Source organism: Podarcis tiliguerta (assembly GCF_965153285.1).
Source record: "Podarcis tiliguerta genome assembly, chromosome: 3".
In the NCBI taxonomy this organism is placed as follows: domain Eukaryota; kingdom Metazoa; phylum Chordata; class Lepidosauria; order Squamata; family Lacertidae; genus Podarcis; species Podarcis tiliguerta.
This window is the reverse complement of record NC_139536.1, coordinates 93120228-93145054: the sequence shown is the minus strand read 5'-3', so window position 1 is coordinate 93145054 and position 24827 is coordinate 93120228. Positions and strand designations below refer to the sequence as shown.

The window sequence follows — 24827 nt, the reverse complement described above, 5'->3', positions numbered from 1 at the left end:
GTCCTCTAACACATCAGCAGCATCGCTAAGATTCATACCAGTGCCAAAGCCCACCTTCCACATAAGAAAATTTGGGATGCTCTAGTGAGCTCACTCCTGCCCACCTAGCAGTTCGAAAGCATCCCTAAGTGAAAGTAGATAAATAGGTACCGCTTTACAGCGGGAAGGTAAACGGTGTTTCTGTGTGCTGCGCTGGTGCTGGCTCGCCAGCTGCAGCTTCGTCACGCTGGCCATGTGACCCGGAAGTGTCTTCGGACGACGCTGGCTCCAGGCCTCTTGAGTGAGATGAGCGCGCAACCCTAGAGTCGGACACGACTGGCCCGTATGGGCAGGGGTACCTTTACCTTTACCTTTTAGTGAGCTCACAAATCACCACTCACATATGATAAAAGGCAGAGGTGTACCACAGAGAATTTAAGGCAGAACAGGGACTGCATACAGCTACCTCTTACAGGCACGGACTCTAAATAAGCATATTGTTCAATAATTACTTTACCATCAGCTTGGTTATGTGTTTTCCCCTCAACTTCCAGCTCTTGGAATATGTGCCATCAAAGAGCATGTAGCCAGAAACAAACAACTACTGTGCGCATGTCTTAAGTTCTGCAGGCAATATATTCCAAACGAACGTGAAGAAATGTATATTGTAGGCCGCATTGCCTACTATTGTCTGGTCATGGGACCATCTGCTTAAAACAGTGCCACCACATTTTCTTCTCTGAAATTCATTCATCTATTTGTGTATTTGCATATTTATACATTTATATTCCCCTTCATAGGGTAATACCAGGGCAGTTCACATCAATGCATATTGAAATGCAACGAAACAACAGATAAGGCTCTCCCCCCATACGTTGCAAGATGAATCTCAGCAGGCTATGGCACAACCATACAGTTCCCATCTGGAAATCTCAGCATATGACCAGGTGTATAATATGGGGGAAAGGATAAGGGCATTTTGTGGCGCCCATGAGAGTATCTCAGATTTCCAAATGGGCTCCCAGCTCAAAAAAGGCTGACGAGCCCTGCTATAATCTGGCACCACTTTGTAGCTACAGGAGTCCAGAAGCTAAAAGGGCCTTGGTGTAGCAGACGAGACAAGAGGGAGGAGGGAACCATGATTCCCTGGAGGGTTAGGAAATCGCTTTGAACCCAAAGTTCACATTCCCACATATTCAACCTTCTGAGGTTCCATGACAGTGGTAAAGGTAAAGGTAAAGGTACCCCTGCCCGTACGGGCCAGCCTTGACAGACTCTAGGGTTGTGCGCCCATCTCACTCAAGAGGCCAGGGGCCAGCGCTGTCCGGAGACACTTCCGGGTCACGTGGCCAGTGTGACATCGCTGCTCTGGCGAGCCAGAGCCGCACACGGAAACACCGTTTACCTTCCCGCTAGTAAGCGGTCCCTATTTATCTACTTGCACCCGGGAGTGCTTTCGAACTGCTAGGTTGGCAGGCGCTGGGACTGAACAACGGGAGCGCACCCCGCTGCAGGGATTCGAACCGCCGACCTTTCGATCGGCAAGCCCTAGGCGCTGAGGCTTTTACCCACAGCGCCACCCGCGTCCCTCCCATGACAGTGGTAGGTGGAGCCAAAAGCAAGAGTAGGCGCAGCAATGGAGGCAGCGCCTTCTGCTCAGCTGCTAGTAATGTGTCCCCCACTGCCAAAAATGTACACACCCCATCTAGCTTCGACTTTGGTTTAGGGTGCTCCAAACACAGCCTTATGTTCCCAGCTTTCAGCTTCTTTTCTAGTGAAGCAAAGCCTTTTAGGTAAAATTAAGCTAAGAGAGACAATGCTTCTCGTCAGCTCAGTATGATCAGCTTTGAGCACACACATTTGTGAACTCTTCTGGTGCCATGCCATGAGTCCAACTGCAATTTATACTGATCTAGTGTAGAAGCCCAAAGCCAGGTTTTAACCCATATTCTTGTAGTAAACAGAAGAGGAAAGTGAGAGAATTACTATAAGCATTTAAATACGTATTTTTAACTTTTCCTAATCAAATTAATCAGTTTTGGGGTATAAAGGAATGTAATTGGAAACAATGGAAATATAGTGCTGCACCCATGAGCACACGGGAGACATAAAACCAAATTTAAAGTCATCTCCCCCTTTAAGGCAGCAGAAGTTATTACAAGACATCCGTCTTCCGAGGCTAGTGATAAATTACTGTGTGCTAAGGGGATAAGCTGTATCTTAAAAAAGCTTGCACAGACTTCTGTTGTCATGGCAACAGATGTGCACAACATCACTCCTTTGCTTATCAAAATTACAACTAGAGCAGGAAAGGAGTCCTATATTTCTTATATTGAAGCTTTAGGTTTGTTGGCATTCAAAAATTTTGATACGTTGCGGCCCCGATACTAAACACAGTTGTGCCAGGCAATTGACTGTCAATAGATTGGAAGCTTCTGCTGCATTATCTCTAAAGATACTGTCAAAATCAAATGGAAACCTAAAATTCATCCCTCCTCAAACAAAGCAGAGCAAACCCCAGACCTAGCTAATCTCCCCCTCCAGCCCGCCCCCTAAAAAACCCTCTAAAATTTGAAAAAGAAGGTGTCATTAGTATACCAGAGTCAGCCAGCTTTAAAGTAACTGTCCAGAATGGAAACTTAAGTCACTCTGCTCTGGACTGGACTGCTGAGTTCAATGGCATTGGCACATTCTAAAATAGGGATGGGGAAGCCCTCCATCATGATCATTCATGACCATTGGCCATGCTGGCAAAGACTGATGGGAGCTGGAGAGCAACAACATCTGGAAAGCCAATGGTTCCCCACCTCGGCTCTAAAAACATCCACACCTAGCTCTATTTTAAATGAATAGGGTTTTTTTATCAGTAGCTTGATAACAGCAGAATTTTCACATACCATACATACTGGATGTGAAGAAAAGGGATCCTTTAGGCTGCTGCTATAGCTTATTGAAGGGATGCGGGTGGCGCTGTGGGTTAAACCACAGAGCCTAGGGCTTGCCAATCAGAAGGTCAGCGGTTCGAATCCCCGCAATGGAGTGAGCTCCCGTTGCTTGGTCCCACCTCCTGCCAACCTAGCAGTTCGAAAGCACATCAAAGTGCAAGCAGATAAATAGGTACCGCTCTGACGGGAAGGTAAAAGGCATTTCCGTGCACTGCTCTGGTTTGCCAGAAGAGGCTTAGTCATGCTGGCCACATGACTCGGAAGCTGTACGCTGGCTCCCTTGGCCAATAAAGCGAGATGAGCGTGAAACCCCAGAGTCGGTCACAACTGGACCTAATGGTCAGGGGTCCCTTTTTACCTTTATAGCTTATTGAATCCGTGGCAGACGTCCAAACTAGGCATGTAAACTAGTGAAATGACTACTTTTGAAGCCTGCTTTAAAAAAAAAAATCACCGCTGGAAAAGTAACTTTCCAGAAAGACACAGCTTTTATACAGATAGATATAGACAGAAAGAAGAAACCACACTCCTTACGTCATAGTGCGTATATCCCATCCTCGAATGGCAGTGTCGTTTGCTGTCGCAACCTGAGTGCAATTATGGTGGGGACTCCATCGTCCGGAGGTAAACTTCAGCTGTCCCTTTCCTTCCAAGGCGACGGAATTTGACAGCTGTGTGTTAGAAACAACTCAAGTGAGTGACTCTCGTGTGAAATGCCTCTCTAGCTGTACAGAGGAACTCACTTCAGAGGCAACAAGCAGAACAGCTTGAAACTTAAAACAGGGAATTATTCATGTGTCGGACGATAATATTAATTTCGTAACATGCCTCGCTGACTTGTTGGCGAATTACACTTGGTTCTACCTAGCACAGACGACGACATTTGTCAATTATTGATGGATAAGATTTTTCCCCCCAAAAAATTATTTATTTATTTCATAACATTTTACAAAGTAATTCATTATCACCTTTTAAAAAGAAGAGGAGAGAGGAACCCTTACAGATAAGTGGATGAGTTTGGTCAGAAGATCACCTGTGCTACCTCTCTCAATGCTGGGTCTTTTCAGATATTGCTAGGATAAGCCTACATACACAGAAGGTTACAGCAACACGTACACCATTTTTAAAAACCCATCTTATAGCTCAGGGAAATCCCACATTCAAATAAACAGTGCTTTGCAATCCACTTGATCTTCTCTTTCCAGTGCAAGCAGAGACACAATTCTAGGCTCTGCTCCCAATCTCCCCTTTCCTACTGTGTCTCAGGGACCACCACCTCTTCTGAAGAGGTCCACCAATATGGAATAGTCCCTAAGCACAAATGAAGGAAAATGTATCGAGCTGGTTATTGTGCTCCATTTCCTAGAACACAAACAGGTACTTGAAACACCTGTATTCCTTAACAATACTGTTAAGGCCTGTTGCCTCCAACCTCATTTTATGCAGCCCCTGGCATCGCATCAAATGGCCTCCTTCCTCATCCCATCAGAGTTCCTTCCTCTTTAAATCCCAGTTGTTTGGTGCTGCGCTGTGCACCCTATTGGTGTAATCATAATCATAAACAATTTAATAGATCAAGTATCTTACTTAAAAATCCATTTCTCCCCTCCCCCTTTATATGTAGTTTCAGAACACCTGTAGGGAGCAATAGTAGGAGAAAAGTTTCTACTGTTTGTTTGTGAAGCTAATTTTGGAAAAGAACATGCCAGAAATGCCTGAGGTGACTCATAAACTGGAGCAGGGTGGTAATGGTTTGGGTAGAATGTCCAATGACTAGAAGGTATCCCTACAGAGATCTTCACCCATCTTCATGATTAGTTGAGCAGGAAGTATGCAGAACAACCAGATGCATGCAAATCGCCTTAATTTGCATAATTATTTAATGTCACAAGTCTGCTGTCCACAGCACAGAACCTGGGTTACTTTGGAGCAATGCTTTTTTTTTATTCAAAAAAATGGTATAATGCCCACAGCTCAACTGACAGAGAAGCAACTGCCTAGACACGTGCAAACATAGTCAAGGAAAGAGTTAACGTAGACAATGTTTATTTGGAGGAATAGCTCATCTAATGAAAGGCATGCGACAGTGATGAATTTCTGTAGCTAAATTCCAGCGAAGTAAATGAGAGAGCCCAAGAACTCGACGCTCAGTAGAAAAATTCCCTTTCTATTAAGTGGTATGACTTGTGACAGACTGGAGAACTTCCCAAAGGAAATGCTTATATTTGATACAGATTGGAATTAAGGAGAAATATGGTAACTTTGAGATTATGAACGAAAGAGACTGCCTAGGACAGTGAAAAGCCTAATTAACATTCAAAGAACCTTAAAGCAAGGCGAGGCAGAGCAGCCCAGGGGGAGAAAGAGGAGAAGGAGGAAATGCTAAGCATGTCTGTAAAAACCTGACACTTCAATCAGACAAGAATGTTGATCACAGCATGCAAACAGACTTTGCTCTAGAAAGAGTTGGCCAACTGTTGGCGAGGGAGACAGTGAGTAGAATATTGGTCAATTCGAGGGAACACTGATGGCAACAGCCAAAAAGGAACCGGCTGGTTGACCAACATGGGGGGGAGAGGGGAGACGTAGGCCAAAAAGGATGAACAAAGGCTTCACACAGGAAGAATCATGACTGTTCTTCTGCGGGTGTGAATAATGTGCGGTTTCTGAAGATTGTTTCATGGCTGTCGAAAGATTTTCCTCACCAGGTATTAAAACACTTACTTTCCTTTGAAAAGCAACACACACACACACACACACACACACACACACACATTGCTGCTTGGAATACAGTTTAAATATGTTAGCAACTTGCTTATCAATCAAACAAACGTACAGAAAAGTAATGCCAACACACACAAAATGTGGCCTCGTTGTAATTTGTGACACTCCTTACCACGGCCTTGCTTGAGCTTTCTTGCAAATCCCACAGAAGCAAGTGATTATCAGCCAGAGAAATTAATCTTTTGCCATCTCCCATCGGCTCCCATGCAACACTGCAAGCACAAAAATTCAACAACGTCACATTAAGCAATCCAAAGCAGGCACACACATGCAAGTCCCTGGGGGTGCATTTATAACCTTCCACTTAACTATAATCTGCAGAAGACGTTATCGAGTGGCCCTGTCTTTTTGCAGTTGTTTGGTGCTGCGCTGTGCACCCTGTAATCATAATCATAAACCATTTAATAGACCAAATATCTTACTTAAAAATCTATTTGTCCCACTTTATAGCAAGCACTCTGAAAGCAACTTACAGGTGGCCATTGGAATAAAGTAAAAAGCAACGCACCACGTTAGCGGTGTGTGGCACCTGCCACCCTCCAGATGTGGCTGGATTAGACTTCCCCTCACCCCTCACCAATGTTTATGCTGACTGAAGATGATGGGAGTTGGGATCCAACAATCCAACAGCTAGCTCTGGCCTTGCTAGCTAGGGGTGATGGGAGTTGGATTCCAACAATATCTGGGGACCCACAGGTTGAGAAAGGCTGATCTAAAGGGTTGTCACGTGGAAAATGGAGCAAGCTTGTTTTCTCCTGCTCTGGAGGCTAGGACCCAAATCAATGGATTCAAGTTACAAGAAAGGAGATTCCGACTAAACATCTGGAAGAACTTTCTGATAGTAAGAGCTGTTCAAAAGTGGAACAGTCTCCCTTGGGAGGTGGTGGACTCTCCTTCCAGAGGTTTTCAAGCAGAGGTTGGATGCTCATCTGTCATGGATGCTTCAGTTGAGATTTCCGCATTGCAGGAGGTTGAACTAGATGACCCTCGCGGTACATTCCAACGCTACAATTTTATGATTTGAAGGGGAAAGAGTCTCTGAATAATTAAGAGCTTGCTGCCTTAGTTTCATCTCAAGAAAAGAAACTGTTATATTCATTGGCAATGCAAAGTAACAAAAAAACACTCAAGGGATTTGTGTTAGACATCTGATTCCTGGCCTATTTTTTTTAAAAGACTGCTGATTTATATATTCACAACCCTATACTGTTTAAAAAAAAAAAAAAAAAGTTGAGAGAGACAAGCAAAGCAGTGGCACCCAAATGAGGAAGAGAGCTTGAAGAAAACGAGAGGGGGAACTATTTTATGAACTATTTAGGTCAGCAACTACCCACTTTAAGCGTCAAGCTTCTTCCTGAGCACTTAGAAAATATCTTTCGCATATGTTTCCATTTACAATTGCTTAACACCTATTGAAGAAGTGTGATCCCTTGCTCAGCGATATTATGCATATGAAAGCAAGTATTTTTGTTTCCAATCCATGACAGGGTTTGTTTGATATCACCACTGGAAGGTGAGCTAAACATCTAGAAATATATTTTCAAAATGTCTGGAATTTAGGCTGCAATTCTATGCACAATTAACTGGAAGGAAGTCCTACTAAACTCAGTAGGACTTAGTTCTGAGCAAACATGCATACGATTGCAGTGTTAGGGTCCAAGTATGGTAAGAATGGTAAAAAAAGATTTTGCTCTAATGATTTACCAATATTGGAATCCTTTTTCAAAAGCCATTTCTAAGGGTGCTAATTCTACTGCCTTTCACTTACATTAAGATATCTTTAAAGTTTTCAGAAAGTGAACATTATCATTGGCATTTCTGATTTTCAATGAGCTGTAAGAAGGTGTTAGTAACCTGACAGAAAGGGTGCTAATTAGAAAGAAGTATAACTCAATGAACACACCTTGAGAACATCTAACAGTATTCAATCGGTCCTTGCGAGATGGGCATTTTATTTCATTACTAATTCATTTTATTGGATCTCATAGCTCACTCTTTTATAGATGCGATTGTAGCAATCCTTCAGGATTTATGGTGAAAATGAAGGTTACCGTTCTCCCCCCCCCCCCCTTAAATAAAATACTTCCCTTATACCAGTCTCCAGTTCTTGTAAATTATGGAACTGTAATCGTGAAGACCAAAGTCTGCAATGCACGCTATGAACTGCTGGCAGCCAAGTGACAATTTTGTTTAAAAAGAAGCATAGTGCCCCAAACAGGCTGATTTTTAACCTCTTATCATGAAAGGTTCATGTTTTTTGTTTTAATCTTCAGCAAGCTCCTTGCTCCTAACCATGTTTCAAAAACTTTTAAAGCCTGCATCAAGCTGAGAAAACTTTTTACTTTAACTAATGGTTGAAGATGTGTCAATTACCTGCTCTTGCTGCAGAAATGTTACAGCAAAGCAGAGCCTAACCAGCTGTTAGGCATGGTAAGGCAGCTGCTTCAGGTGGCAGAAACCCAACAAACATCATGCCCAAAGGTGCCCCACTGCCTCCACCAGTGGCAGAGATGTGCCGCCAGAAGTGTTGATTTGGGGCAAGATTTTGCCTGAAATCATACTAGAGGTTGCAGAGCGCACAATGCCTAATGAGTTTTGGGATGAAATCTCGCCCAAAATCAGCACGATCTTGCCCAAAATCAGTGTTGATGGCGGTGGCACTTCTCTTCCAGCAGTGGGTGTGGCAGGGTGTGCCGCAGTGGCAGAGCAGGTGGTGGAGGCAGGAGTAGGGAGGTGGTGGTAACTTGCCTAAAAGGAACAACATATTTGAATTGTGGCCCCTGGTTAGAACTAGCCATATTGAATGGTGGTTTTAGGTTCATGTGACAATGTTTCACAATTCTCCCTCTCTCCCAATGTGTGTGTGTGTGCGTGTTGCTGTTGGTCTATTCAGCAGACGGCTTCTGATTGTGCATAGAGTACCAGAATGATACACCTTCCTAAACAGAAAAAACCCTATTAGCACAAATTTATGGCGTTTCCCTCTATGTTGTGTTAAATATTCAGGGACTGAGATAACTTAGTTAGCTATAATTCTTTAGGTTCCACATGTGGGACATGGACATATTGACAAGAAGCATTTCGGGTCAATTTCTACCTAAAACACAATGAACATTTATCTGAAAGCCTGATACAGGTCCAAATCTTTCATTTATTCTGTGAGCATATGCACCCCATATTTGAAAGGGTAACACAATGTGCCTGACACTTTACAGAATGCAAGAGGACAGGTCGCTGTTCCTAGGAGCTTACAATCTGAAATTGGGACACATAGGAGAAAGTGGAGAAAGAGAGGGGTATGGTGAAGCAAGCAGAGAAAAGCGGCAAAGATAAAGCCAAGGCTACGTGCCCACTCAACAGGCTGGAACAGCAGAAAGCAGCAGCGCTTGTTGATTTTGCTGCAACAGATCAAGACTTCCCTGGCACCCTGAAGATTGGCAAACAGTGTAAGCTTTCATGGGTCAGAAAATGGGCATCTGGCAAAGCTTATGTCACAGTAAGTTTGTCAGTGTTTATGGTACCACAAGACCATTGTTGCTGCATCTTTTTTACTGAAATTTATTTTCATTCATAACAACAACGCCTCAGGTTACAAACGCTTCAGGTTACAAACTCCGCTAACCTGGAAGAGGTACCTTGAGCTGAGAACTTTGCCCCAGCATGAGAACGGAAATCGTGTGCTGGCAGTGCAGCGGCAGCAAGAGGCTCCATTAGCAAAAGCACACCTCTAGTTAAGAACAGTTTAAGGTTAAGAATGGACCTCCAGAACTAATTAAGTTTGTAACTAGAGGTACCAGTGTGTGTGTGTGTGTGTGTGTGTGTGTGTAGTAACAAAGCTGATGTAAACAAGGGAAATATAACAGGATGTGGTGACATATTGTTTGGAAATGGTCTTATCTGTTGCTATGGAACTGGTAATACACTTGTTAACAGCCACTGTTATCTTATTCTATTTATTAAATTGATATACTGTCCTTCATCCAAAGACCACAGGGTGGTTCGCAACATAAAAATACAAAATGAGAACACAAAATACATAATAAAACAAAAACAAACCAATAGCCCCCCCCTTCCCTCAAACACATACATATTTGGGGGAAATGGGCACTCCCACATTAGAAGACTGGATAGTAAGAGTCTATGAGATAGCCCATGTAGTAAAGATAATGCTATACCAGTGCAAGGAAGCAGACAACTGGATAACCACTTTTGTGATGGACTGGTCAACTGGCGGAACAAGACTCTCAAGAAAAAACCCAGCAATATGTACAGTACAGTTGTACCTCGGAAGTCGAACAGAATCCATTCCAGAAGTCCGTTCGACTTCCAAAACGTTCGGAAACCAAAGCGCGGCTACTGATTGACTGCAGGAACCTCCTGCAGCCAATCGGAAGCCACACTGGATGTTGGGCTTCCGTTGAAAACCAGAACACTCACTTCTGGGTTTTGATTGTTCGGGAGCCTATTTGTTCGGGAGCCAAGGCGTTTGAGATCCAAGGTACGACTGTACTTAAAGCTACATTTTTAAATACTAGCAGCCTGGTGTATTTTGGGAGTTTTAAGAAACTCTCAAAACCAGTGCAGTTTTGAAATGTTCCATCCACCATCTTCATTCAAAATAGGACCCAGCTGTATCCAAACATAGATGAAAACCTGGTCCTTGATCTCAGGAACCGGCTTGCAAAATTTGGTTACGGTGTCTTAACAGTCCTATCTTACCAGTACACAAACATATAAAGGGGGGGGGGATTTTCATCAATAACTCTGTAAACACACATCAGTCATCATTAAATAATTAGAAGAAAATGTGAAAAGCTTTCTTTGATAATACTCCGCTATCAGTTCTTGATAGGAAAGCATCTACTTTTTTTGCGATAAAAGTGCACAATAAAATAAAATCTCAACTGCAGGGTAGACCAAACACAGGAGAGAAAGTTAGAACCCAAACAAAGATCAAAACAGAATTTCCAAGTTATAGAGAATGTGACTGAACGGCTAGCATTAGTTGGTGTGCAGATGACCATATATACATGTACAAAAGGAAAGACACAGCAGAACTGCAGAAAGATAGTTGCACCAATGTTGAGTTTGCAGGACTAATGCTTTTAATCCCTGATGCTGTTTGGAATAAATCTCTCCCCCCCCCCCTCACAGAAAGCCCCCGAAGAAGTCAGTATGTATGACTCTTCAGAAGTATGTATATTTAAAATGTGCAAACCCCAAACTTACTATAAACCTGCATTGAACAGAATAGGTCTATCCTTCACATCCCCACCCCCTTCCTGACAGTATAAAATATGCAGAATCCTACCCGGCCATATTGCCATGGGCCGTGTTGTCAAGGTGACAGAGTAGCTCCAGGGTTTGAGCGTTGCTTGATGAATCATCAGGGGATTCATGACTGCCTGATTCCAATTCCTTCGGCATCCTCCAAACAGCCGCACATGTCATGACTTTACTGTCTGAAGCTAAGGAACAGAGGATAATGTCAACAGATCACAGTATGGGGAGATGGAGGGGGGGGGGAGGAAAGGCTTTCTGGAATATGGTTCATCAGTATTTTCATAACCATCGGCGAGTCACAGCACATCTGCCATTTAAAATATTTAAATAATCCTACTGAACTTTATTCTGACGATATGGCACACAGGCAAAATGATGGGTTACAAAGGAAGCAAGCAGTTTAACACAGAGCCCATAATTAGCATAGATTTAACTCAGATTTCTCACATTTTAAAGCCAAACATCCAGTGGATAACGCAACCCGCCTCAGAAGTAGTTTTCCAGGGCTGCTTCCCATATGTCCATTTCAATTAATATTGGAAATTACAGCGAGCCGTTGCTAAGAGTACCATTTTTCACCTTAATGCAGGCACAGTTTTTAAGGTCTCCCTCTCTGGCTTTGCTGGGTTGCCTTTAATTTGCATGTGCGGCACTAAATCACCTCCTCTGCAGAGAATGACATTTTTAAAGCCCCATACTTTCAGAGAGCGCCTGCTTCAGTCCTTTCAGCAGAAAGTCTGAACAATCCAATCTCCGAGTCCCTGGTTTATTGGCTCCCCAAAACATTTCAAACCCAAGGCCGTTGCCAGTTCCAGAATTTCCAGGAGCTACCTAAGAAATGCACAGAATGGAAAACTATTGACATGCTTACAAGTGCTCAAAGACCCTTGTTGCTCTGTGGCACTTTTGACTCTCCAGGTGTTGCTAGACTCCACCTCCCATCAGCCCCAGTCTGCATAGCCAATAGTCAGGTGATGTTAGTTGTAACCCAAAATCATACGGCAGGCCACAGGTTCCCCATCTGTAGTGTAATGGGTATTGGAGGTAATCCCAAAAAAGCTCCTGCTTCATGGAAGTTGCGGAAAGCTCTTGCACACCACATTGAATAAATGAAACTGACCAACCCCAAGCGATATACAACTAAGTCAGAGGGTGTCCTCCAAGTATGACTCCATATATAATTATCACTCCATATATGATTAACATGGAATATCCCCCAATATAGTCACATGAATACAAGTATCGCCAGTTCTGGCTTCCAATCCCTAAATCAGGCATAGGCAAACTCAGTCCTCCAGATGTTTTGGGACTACAACTCCCATCATCCCTAGCTAACAGGAGCAGTGGTCAGGGATGATGGGAGTTGTAGTCCCAAAACATCTGGAGGGCCGAGTTTGCCTATGCCTGCCCTATATCATCCATGCTAAATTTATACCGTTGCAGAATCAGTGACAAATTTATTACCATCCTGATCTAGCAATGTTTCAAACACTCCCTAAGCCTGATTTCAAAAGGTTATACAATTGTACAATGACAATGTGTTTACTATGTTCATATGTCTTTTTTCCCCCTTTGTATTTATTTATTTATTCATTCCCCTGATTGTTTGGCTTCTGCTGTTTAGTGTTGGGTATACTTTTGTAGCACCACAAGTTATTCTGCAATCAGCAGGCATGTACACATTGAAACACGGAAAATTTTCAATAAATAGTTAATGCTTAACAAAAGGCTATGCAAGGATAGGGGAGAAAACCTGGTGAAAGCTGCAGGGAGTGAGCGGCTCAACACGCAAAACCCCACATTTGGTGAAGGGCATAAAAAACAACAATGCCTAAATGTCATTAGTGAAGGAAGACAATAAACTCTCCAGATACAAATGTTCTGAACTATTAGGCTTAACTCAATAGTTCTAGCAGTTACATATAATAATTAGCAAGGCAAAAGCAGGGAAGATAAATATCAGGACTGATTTTACATTTATGATGCATAAATGTAAAATGCAGTTTTAGAACCTACTTCTAAACATGAGCCTAGAATGTGGATATAGGCTAAGACCTCTGCTTAAATACAGAACCTGTATTAGGCACTGAAAGTAGTAGCATTAGCATACAAGTGTTTTATAACATTAGTTTTAACAACAACCCTATGAGGTAGGTTAAGGCGGGGACGACGACAGTGAATTACTCAAGGCTCTCCAATGAACTCCAGTGGCCAAAATGGAATCTCTACAATATGGAAGTCCATTCCTATTGGTTGAGCTGCTCTATCCACCTGAATGTAAGCGAAACCAATAAGCCATTGAGGTTCTCTGCAAAAGAGTGCATATTTGGGGAGTATGTGGCCCTCCAAAGATTGTTGGGAGCACCAACAATGGTCAAAGATGATGGGAGTTATAGTACAACAACATCTGGAAAGCCACAGGTTCCCCATCCCTATGACAGAGAATGCACAGAAGCATCCCTGTATCATAATGTGGAAAACTAAGGAGAGGGAGATGCAGAAGATTGACAGAAATAGGCGTCATTTAATTTTGCAGAATCCGAATACTAAATGTACTCAACTAACAGCGTAGGTAAAACAACACTAATAAATGAAGTCTAAGGTTGCTAAGTATGTATATCTGCTTCTTTGATACGAAATTAACTACTTCAGTTTCAGACAAACATTTCCTTATTACCTAGTTCAAGAGGGAAACATGAATAAATATTATCTGCTATTGTATGGTACAAGCATATTGACTAACAGATTTCTTGGCTTAAACATGGTTTAGATCCTTTGGCTATTATTATACACTGGCAGATAAGACCCAAGGTAGATTTCTGTCAGCAGATCATTAACATTGGGTGGAATTGAGCTACCACAACTAACTAACTAACTAACTAACTAACTAGCTAGCTAACTTATTTTCTATACCTCCCTTCATCTAAGGATCACAGAGCGGTTTACAACATAAAGTCACAAAAATATACAGTGGTACCTCTGGATGCAAATGGGATCCATTCCGCGTTCGCGAGTCACAATTCGCCGCTCCCACGCATGCGCGTGACGTCATTTTGAGCGTCTGCGCATGTGCAAGTGGCGCTCTGTTACTTCCGGGTCGCCGCGGAACGCAACCCAAAAAGGCTTAACCTGAAGCGACTTCAACCCGAGGTATGACTGTACAGTGGTACCTCGGATTAAGTACTTAATTCATTCCGGAGGTCCATTCTTAACCTGAAACTGTTCTTAACCTGAAGCACCACTTTAGCTAATGGGGCCTCCCGCTGCCGCCATGCCACCAGCACGCGATTTCCATTCTCATCCTGAGGTAAAGTTCTTAACCTGAAGCACTATTTCTGGGTTGGCGGAGTGTGTAACCTGAAGCGTATGTAACCTGAAGCGTATGTAACTTGAAGTGTATGTAACCCGTGGTACCACTGTATAACATAGTAACAAAATGCTACCATGGTGTTTTTCTAACCCCATTAAGAAACCTGTCCTAGGTTAAGAGTCCAGTTAGTGCCCATGTGCTCCCAAAAGAGAAATCCAGCAGACAATTCTGCTAATGGGAAGAAGAGGTGCTTTTTAGCCATTCCACCCAGCACCCTCCAAAATCAACTCTGCAGATGAGGGACTCTCCAGAAGATGGTGGAAGGTGGCAAGGGAAATGGGCAAAAAACCACTCCCCCTCCTCTTCCATTAGTGAAGGCACCCACTGGGACAAAGGCCCGTTTCTGAGTGCAAGGGTACCAACTGGACTCCACCCGCAGGGTCCTGTCCTATAGCACATTCCCCGTTGGAACTCCGTACCTGGCCTAGGAATGACCAGTGTGTTGGGAAAACAAGATTCCATGCAAATGTAATAAACTGACCAATTTTTTGTTTCTTTGCTATCACTACAGGCCAAGCTAAGGTTTGGAAACAATGAAGACTGCCCCCCTCTAAAAAAGGGGGAAACTAATTGGAGACTGGCTAGACAGATCTCTCACTTTCAGAGTACAATAGCTGCTAATTATATCAAGACCGTGCATATTTGCAGGCACAAGACAGTCTGTTGAGTAGGAAGGTATCAGGTTTTCACATCTTGCAAACCTGGCTGACATTCCTTGGAGTCTAGCAAGCAGTCCTCCCTCTCCACTGAGAGGCTGTGATATGATGCATCTCTGTCCCGTCTGTGTGCCCAAAATACATTAGGAGCTTATTTTCTGGTCTGAGCCTATGTTGCTGTTTTTGGAGGCATTCTTCACACGTTTTTCTGAATTTCCATCTTGTGGAATGCTCTGATTTTTTCAGTGTTATGACATCTTGCAGTAAGGCCACAGAGTCTCAAACTAAGGGCATGGAGCCCTACAAATAGAGATACTTCTACTGTGAGAAGGAAAAGACTGGGCACATACCTGTGTGTACCTCTTGAGAAAAGCTCAGAAAAGAAGGTTCCCCCAAACAGTCCAATAAGACCTGAGAGTGCTCAGTTGGCATAAAATGCTAACTAACTTTTAAGGGGAATGGACAAGCCTACTACAAACCAGGAAGGAAGGAAGGAAGGAAGGAAGGAAGGAAGGAAGGAAGGAAGGAGGAAGGAAGGAAGGAAGGAAGGAAGGAAGGAAGGAAGGAAGGAAGGAACCAAAATTCAACTGGGCTTGATCAAGTTTTTGGGTATACTTAAATAGCTCTTTGTATTACTGTCACTATACATTTAGCCCCATAATATTTGTTATCCTTTGAAATTCAGAAGTCACTCTTTCTAGAACCTTTTCCTCAAACAATACCAGTAGAGAATGCATTCAGAAAGTCCTCAGTGCCAGTGAAAGTAATATGCTTTTAAGTTAGTCAAGACTAAACTTGCTCTAGTAATTTCAATGGGAATGTGTTGAAACTAACTTTAGATGGCCCAGGCCTATACATTTCCTAGGACAGTTTTCTAGCTTTGCCACGCTTATCATAAATTGGTATCCAAAATGTTGCCAGGAGAGCTAACTTGGCTACGCAAGGTTTTATTTTAAACTTCTCTACAGCACTTTCCAGAAGAACTGATGGACCTAAGTAATTGAGTGGCCTTTAATCAGTTGGGAGAGATGGGCAGACAGAAACCAACTCCTAGTGAGGTCCCTTTGACCCCCCTAATAAAGTATTGGAGGGGCTGGGCCTCCCCAAAGTTGATGGGCATTGCCATTCAAATGGTGTCATATGATCGATTTTGCAGGCTGGAGCTTACCTGCCCCCCCTCCAAATTTTTATTCATTGGTTTTTGTGTGTTTTTTGTGTGTTTTTAAGCATTAAACCACCCTTACTAACACTCACACTCACCTAATGTAACCACAACTTTGGTGCCATCTGTTACATTCTTCAAACCAAAATGATTAAACACACTGACATCTTGTTGGCAACATACATTCCTGAATGCTCTCATATGCATGCCATAATCTACCCTTTGAAGGAGTTGCCTGTTACCAATCCTTGGGAGTTTTAGAAACCAAGCAGTTCTACAACTCCTAAAAAGCTCATAACGTATTTTCATTGCCCATTACAGAGATGAACCCGTTATTTTTTGTCACTTACAAATCTGAAGTTTAAGGGGACGATTAAATCCTCGCACGCGGTACTTCCTTCTTATTACTCACTCCTTTTACAGGTAAGCACTCAGAACTGCAGCAACGAAATGCTCAATATACAGAAGTCGGCACATATCAATCTGGCCAAGTCACTGAAACTCCAGCTGATGTACTGACAACTGCCTAACTTGCTTAGAAAACAACATATAGGGTGGAATTCAATGTAGCGCTAAGGAGAACGTTCTGTCAGTGCAAGCATTTATGCTTGCTCAGTGGAATGACAACCCGCCCCCTGCCCCTGCCGCCCAAGCTCTGTTCTAGAGATTCTCCCAACCATGCCCTGGCCTTTGCTACTGGGGTGGAGTAGATTAATCTGCCCCATGATTTCATTTTTGTTCGTCTTTTCTACAGCTGCAGGACAGTTAGCTGAAGGCATGTGTACAGATCATTTAATAGATTTGCAAATTACATAGGTACATGTGTGGTACATCTATTTGTAAGACGTTCAAAATTATTTCAATTTGTGCATATTACAGCTGCCACTTTTAGCCCTTTTGATTAAAAATACAATCTATGAGCAACACAGTCCAAATATTTTATACCAATGGTGTTCAACTCAGGGTGAGAAAACAGTTCTATGGTTTAGATCAGTGGTAGGTCTTTGAGGTTGGTCTGCCGGACTGCTAAACAGCACCCGCCTTTCCCATGCCTGGTGTCATACGACATCAAGTGTGGGAAATTTCAAGGCAGAATTCAAGCTGAAACTACAAAGAAAAGAGTCTTCCTTTGAAACTTTACACTACGGCTGCCATGACATCATATGATCCCACCCACTTGTCAAAGCACCCTGTGGAGGGTTGTTGACTTCTGGATCCAGCCCTCCAGCCAGACCCTGGTTTGGATCATATGAGGGATGATGATGCATATCTTTTAATGCAGGTTTTGTTCAACTTGTGATAAAGACAACTGTCGTACAGACCGGCACCTTGAACTGCAGAGTACATGGCTGGTATTTGTGCCACTAGAACCTTTCTAAGCTTTATTAGGTTATTTGAATACTATTGTGGAAAAGGGAAATTTTGAGTTATACTCCGTTTGCCTTCCCACAGCCAATACAGTGGTACCTCAGGTTACATACGCTTCAGGTTACATACGCTTCAGGTTACAGACTCCGCTAACCCAGAAATAGTGCTTCAGGTTAAGAACTTTGCTTCAGGATAAGAACAGAAATTGGGCTCCGGAGACGCGGCAGAAGCAGGAGGCCTCACTAGCTAAAGTGGTGCTTCAGGTTAAGAACAGTTTCAGGTTAAGTACGGACCTCCAGAACGAATTAAGTACTTAACCTGAGGTACCACTATAATCAATTTCTTCCCTTTTCCAATAAAAAGGAGATTCCATCTCTTTTCAAGGAATGGTCTCTATGAGGTATGGGATTTGGTTTTCAATGTGATTTACATACATACATATTTGCATTTCTGTGAAGGTTGGATGGCTGGAAATCGTTTTGTACTGTGGTACTTTATCTGTTGTGTTTGAAATAACACAATATAAAAGACTGTAGGCATTACAGATTTCTGCAGTCCTATTTCTTTATAAAAAAAGAGGAAGGAAAAAACAGAGTCTAGAAGGAGAATGCATCAAACATATGGTCACATCTATGTGAGAATAGAAGATTGCTATGAGTTCTTGTAAAGAGACTTATGTACCTATGGGTAAAATGAACAAAAAATACGTTGGTCATCCTTTAATTGCATTCCCAAGTGTTTTTAACTCCAACCAAAGCTGCTGTCTGCAGAAATCCACGCTGGAGCTCGCTGAGCCAAGGCTTCAGTGGCTGACAGGACTTGCTCTTTGATGCGCTCAGGTGGTACAAAGCCAGCTGGCTGCCATTACTCTGTTGCCCTGGGAACCACAATTGAAGTGTACTTCTAAATCTGCACAGGAGGTACTTCTGCACCATTGCCGCAGCAGCTCTCGCTGTGCAAAGTTAAAGTCGCGTAGCAGCTATAGCTGCAGCCCAGCTGGTGCCCATTAATGTTCCCTGTATGACAGGAGCAAGCAGCTAGTCTTAGATGCCTCATATTTTTTTTGCCACTGACAAAACAGAAGGATTTATCATTCTTATTAATGGAGATGAAACACACTTTGCCTGTTTGAATAGGAGGGAGCTCCAAAGGTATAGCACTTTTGAAAGACAACTTTACCACCTTGCTACCTTTTGGTTCTGGCTTGCCATCATTAAGGTCCAAAATGCATCATTTTTTTGAAACCAACAAGTTCAGGGGCCACTGAACTTACTCCCAAAGTAGGGTGTGAAGATAATTTTAAAATACATCACTGCTTGGTTGATAGACAGTATAACTTATACTCAGTAGAAATTCTTAGTATTCATATAGCACTTTCATAATGTATATGAAATCATTTGCAGTAGTCCCTGCAGATCAATACATTCCTTCCCTGTAAATCAGTATATTTTCTCTCACTGCTGAGGCATCAAGATTCTCCAGCTACTCAATGGCGAGGGAAATGCACTTTTCACACACTTAGGAACACACTCGCCAATCTTTCATGCATTTCAAGATATGGTGTATACAGAGTATCAGTATTAAAAGCAGATGTCAGGAAGTCCCAATACATGTGCACCAATGGCAGACTATTACAAGTGTTTCTTTGGATTTCAAATTACAGTGGTACCTTGGGTTACAGATGCTTCAGGTTACAGACTCCACTAACCCAGAAATAGTACCTCGGGTTAAGAACTTTGCTTCAGGATGAGAACAGAAATCGTGCTCCGGCAGCGTGGCGGCAGCAGGAGACCCGATTAGCTAAAGTGGTGCTTCAGGTTACGAACAGTTTCAGGTTAAGAAAGGACCTCCGGAACGAATTAAGTACTTAACCCGAGGTACCACTGAACACTTGATCCAACAGAAATTGTTCTTCTGGACTCCTCTCCACCCTTTTAGAACTCACATGGCTACATCTAGTGCTAGCTTGGCAATGCAGTGCAGATCCACACATGGATTAGGGCATGTCCTGCAACTACAGTCGTACCTTGGAAGTCAATGGAATACGTTCCGATAGTCCGTTCAACTTCCAAAACGTTCAGAAACCAAATTGCGGCTTCCGATTAGCTGCTGGACATTCAGGTTCCAAAAGAACGTTCGCAAACTAGAACACTCACTTCCAGGTTTGCGGTGTTCAGGAGCCAAAACGTCCGAACTCCAGGGCGTTCAGGATTCAAGGTATGACGGCACTTGTTTTAGAGCCGAGGCTATATAGGTAAACATAAAGGTACCCCTGACCGTAAGGTCCAGTTGTGGACGACTCTGGGGCTGCATGCTCATCTCGCGCTATAGGCCGAGGGAGCTGGTGTTTGTCCACAGACAGCTTCTGGGTCATGTGGCCAGCATGACTAAGCCACTTCTGGCGAACCAGAGCAGCACACGGAAATGCCATTTACCTTTCCACCAGAGTGGTACCTATTTATCTACTTGCACTTTGACGTGCTTTCAAACTGCTAGGTTGGCAGGAGCAGGGACCGAGCAACGGGAGTTCACCCCATCGCAGGGATTTGAACCGCCGACCTTCCAATCGGCAAGTCCTAGGCTCAGTCGTTTAGACCACAGCACCACCCATGTCCTGTATCAATTGCATCAACTGGTTACTAAATACTGCTCTAAGGTTTAAGGAAGCCCATATAACATTGAGCTACTCTCTGATCCTGTGGAGTTCACTAGTGGGCAACACGAGAGCCCTCTCACAACTGCAAAGAGGCAGATCTTACAATGCCAGAAGGATAAATTCCCGCCCACTGTTGTGTCACGGACTGAATACTTTACTGTGCTGTCTGTATTTTGAGGAGCCCAAGCAATTGTGGGCACTCCTTTATTGCAGGTTTTTAGTAGAGGCTTCTTGAACAAGAAATGGACATTTGTCATGAATGCTTTGGTTGACATTCCCTGCACTGCAGAAAGTTGGGACTGGATAGCCCTGAGGGGCCCCTTGCAGCTCTACCATTCTGTGATTTTATGATGCCAGACAGAAGAAGGAAAGCTATCTGTTTGACTAAAGAACCAGGGATCTCTTGATTGGTTCTGATAGGGAATGTCTGTGTGTGAAGGCAACAGGGATGTGGAGAAGGGATGTCTGTGCAAGAGGAACAGGTTGTAATTTTCAATGAGTGCTTCAAGTGGATTATGTTGATGTGGAAAGGAAAGAAGTAACAGAGCATTTTAAATATGATTGGAAATAAACTTTATCTCAATGAACTTATTGTGTAACATGCAGCTCCAAGACTTCTCAAGTCTCCTTGCCAGTGAATGTGGTACGAATCAAAAGTTTGAGAAAAGTGTGTTCATGGTTAAAGTTTAGACAGTTAAGTGTGACTGATCTAGTTAAAAAGAAAATAGTAAAGAATTCATTAAATTATGTGCTTGAATAATGGTCAATTTATTTGAGAGCCCAACTTTAGAACTTTTGTGTTTATATGGCAGAAAGCATGGAAGTTGGTTCAACCTTGTACATGTAAAGAACACGTGTATCAACTGAGGAAGGGAGCGTTAATGTTTTTTTTTGGGGGGGGGATGTATTAATTTTCCATTCTAATTTTTTTCAACCCACATGGTTTGGATTAATTACTTGAGAATAAGTAATTAACTTTGTTTCTAATAAACCTGTCACTGCTAAAATTTGTATGAATAAACTCATGGTGGAAATAAGTTATCCTGAAAATAACTGTCCATAACTGTAACAGGCTTTTTTCCCCTTCCATAATAATTTTGCTTTTTGTAGAAATGAACAGGTAATGGAGGTCTCTGAAAACTCTTACTGCTCCTTATAGCAAAATGTTTTCTATTGCATTTGAATGAACAATAAGATTTTCTTTCTCTTTCCTCCCACAGCCAAGTAGGTAAAGGAACTTAAGCGGATAACAATAACAGTTATAAATAAATTGGAACGAATACATTTTCTAACTTTAAAACTTTATATGGTTTATAGCTCTCACACGCAAAAAAGATCCTTGTTTTGGAAAAACCCTTCCCCCGTTTGTCATTTTTAACCCGTTCCCATGCTAACTATGTTTTCAGGCCCAGAAGCAAATGTTGCTTTCTCTGCAAACTTAGGTGGTCCAGAGATGCATCTCAACCCTCCTGGTGAATAGAAGAAATCTGCCAAGGAATCACTTAGAATAATGTTTATTGCCAGTTTATGGCCTCCCAGATGACAGCAAAGTAGCAACAACCATTTCTTTTGACCTCCATCAAACCAGGACTTGTGGGGTGGCGGGCAAAGGGGGTCTGGAAAAAGGTGACTTGTAAAGACTTTTTCTGGACTACAACTTAAAGTTGAAGCTCTGGGAGATTAAAGGTATTTTTTGGAAGCAACAAGAAGTTTTTCAAGACCAAGAGATTTTCATGAATAGCTAGATATAGAATTGGTATTTTGTATTATATGATAGTTTGAATTTTAGTTGGAACTGTAAATTGACGTATTGAATTGTGTTGTGATGCCCATAAAGGACAAATGTTTCTTCACTTCATGTAATTGTTTGCATGATATCATTTGTATGTTTGGTGTATTGAGAATACCCATAGGAAAATGAAAATCCGTATGTACGTTTGGCGTATCACTAAAAAGCTATTGCTGAGTATTGTGATTGTTGAAGTTGTAGCAAATTATTCAAAAGTAGGCATGAAGGTTTCCCCACGTGTTTTATGTCTTTGAATGGATCAGATTGAAAATTTTGATAAGCTGTTATCATAATCCTTGAAAAGGTTATGATCAAAGGGGGACTGATAAGAATTAGAGACCCCAGGTGTATATTTTTATTGTTTTGACAATGTTTCAACTTTAATTGTATTTAACCTTTTAGAATGTGTTAGGTTTGGTTTTTGTGTGTTCTCCCCCCTTACGCTGCATTCCATCTCCCCTTATCTACCCCTGAAAGTGGTACAAATGGCAAGATATTTAAGCTATCCTTGAAACTATCCAAACCCAGGAAGAGGACTTTACGATGCTCTTCCCTCAGTGAAGGCTAGGTTGCCAAGGTAATGCTGGACATCCGAGACCTAAAATGGTCGAATGGTGTGGGCCCATCGGGGCCACTCCAAGGTGATGCAGGGGCGAAAATACCAGTATGGAGCCATGTGTGTTTTACTTCCTGACGTATGTGAAGATGTTTTATGACTCTTTGCTTGCTGTGTTTGAACTATAATATAAGCTTTTGTTCTGAAGTGCCACGGGGCAGACCTACTCAACTGGTATACAGTGGTACCTTGGGTTAAGAATTTAATTCGTTCTGGAGGTCCATTCTTAACCTGAAACTGTTCTTAACCTGAGGTACCACTTTAGCTAATGGGGCTTCCCGCTGCCGCCGCTGCGCAATTTCTGTTCTCGTCCTGAGGTAAAGTTCTTAACCCGAGGTACTATTTTTGGGTTAGAGGAGTCTGTAACCTGAAGCGTCTGTAACCTGAAGCGTCTGTAACCCAAGGTACCACTGTATTGAGTTGAGTTAGCTCTGTCTTATTGCAATAGCTATAATAAATGCTGGGTCCCTCGATCTGGATGCTGGACACGGAAATAGTTTTCCTGGTTCTGTGGTTTATTCAATAGGCGTTTGTTCCTCAACTGGATAATGAACAAGGTGGTGTAGAAGTGAATTCTTACCACAAAGCCTCCATGCTAAAATCACTCTACAGTGGTACCTCGTTGTAATGGTTCTAGGGGTTGCTTGTGCGTAAGCCGGTGCAAACACCTGGCTGGATTGCCTGAGTGAACCTGTCCGGACAGCCACTCACCCGTGGCTGTCTCAATCGCTGGCAGAATACGTCAGTGGGCGTTTCTTAAACTTCTTCCAGCAAAGAAGCTCTTTGACGCCAAGTCTCCTCCTACTCTCTCTGTGCGAAAGCCTTCTGCGCAAGGAGGGCGTAGGCAGCGGAGGACCCCTACTCTCCCCGCTGGTCCCCGGCAAGGAGTCATGGGACCGCCTTGCCGCTTCCCCCATCTGTCCCCCTTCTCCACTGGTGCTACACTGATTCTCTTCCCCAGAAGATGGGCTGCCTCTCCCAATCCCGGGACGCTCTCCGGAATCCCTCTGGATTTTGCTCTCTCCCTCCGGCACTGATGGCAGTTCCCTTACACTCGTGTTAAGAACTTAATTCGTTCTGGAGGTCTGTTCTTAACCTGAAGCACCACTTTAGCTAATGGGGCCTCCTGCTACCGCCGCGCCGCCAGAGCATGATTTCTGTTCTCATTCTGAAGCAAAGTTCTTAACCCGAGGTAGTATTTCTGGGTTAGCAGTCTGTAACCTGAAGTGTATGTAACCTGAAGCGTATGTAACCCGAGGTACCACTGTATAACTAAAAACAGCACATTGAAAGAGATTTATATTCATAACTTTTCTGTGTAAGGGCAAACTCAATTCATCATGATCCAAAGACCCCCTTAAAACAATGCCTTTAAAATACACCACCAACCACTAACCAGGTAGCTACAGAGCTAAACAGGTTTCCTGGGAAGGGGAGGTTCCAGAGTCTGAGAGCAATTAATGAGCAGCCATGGATGTGATCTGGAAAAGCTCCCAATTCCACACCCCCCCCCCGCTCCCACTGCTATTATTTTTCTGCAGAAAACTTCCTGTTTCCAAAGACGCATTGTTTCATAAAATTAATTAGTGCAGATAAACTAGGTAGCTTCAAAGTTGTAATTTCCTTTAAAAAAAAAAATAATAATTATAGCCCTGCTCATGTTCCATCTATGCATTCCATCAACCTATGGCAAAAAAAACCAGGATAGAGACTGAGTTCAGCCTCCCATGCATTTGCTGGTCTGCTCCCAATCTCCATGCCTTCCACAGAAAGCGAGAATGAGCTGTACATACCCAGGGTCTGTACTCTCACTTAGCAACCCTGCTGCAACCAGTGTTTCTGATTGTACATACAGTGACATGAATACAGAGCCTGTCCTCTCCTTCTGCTGGACATGCTGATGATGGGGCAGGACCAGTGGGATGCCATCCCCCACACTGCCGCATTGAATACACGCGGAGAAAAAGGCAAAGGGATTATACTCAGGAAATGTATATATGTCCAATGTACTGCCCCTTTGAGCATTATGCTCAAGTAAGTATGTTATAATAATAATAAATAATAATAATAATAATAATAATAATAATAATAATAATAATAATAATAATAATAATTATTTATTGTTTATACCCCACCCATCTGGCTGGGCTTCCCCAGCTGTTCTGGGCGGCTTCCAACAAAGTATTAAAATATAGTAGTCTGTTAAACATTAAAAGCTT

General features: G+C 42.8%; 1 protein-coding gene across 6 annotated transcripts in view; it reads right to left on the bottom strand.

Annotated features, from left to right (window-relative positions):
- EIPR1 (EARP complex and GARP complex interacting protein 1) overlaps positions 1–24827 on the bottom strand; it is a 72886-nt gene that overhangs the window by 30411 nt on the left and 17648 nt on the right. For all 6 annotated transcript variants that reach the window (XM_083431736.1, XM_083431733.1, XM_083431734.1 and 3 more), the window contains 3 exons: positions 11020–11176; positions 5821–5920; positions 3459–3595 (listed from right to left, as the gene is read on the bottom strand). In XM_083431736.1, the coding sequence (XP_083287862.1) occupies positions 3459–3595; positions 5821–5920; positions 11020–11176 (394 nt within the window). The remainder of the gene's footprint in view (positions 1–3458; positions 3596–5820; positions 5921–11019; positions 11177–24827) is intronic.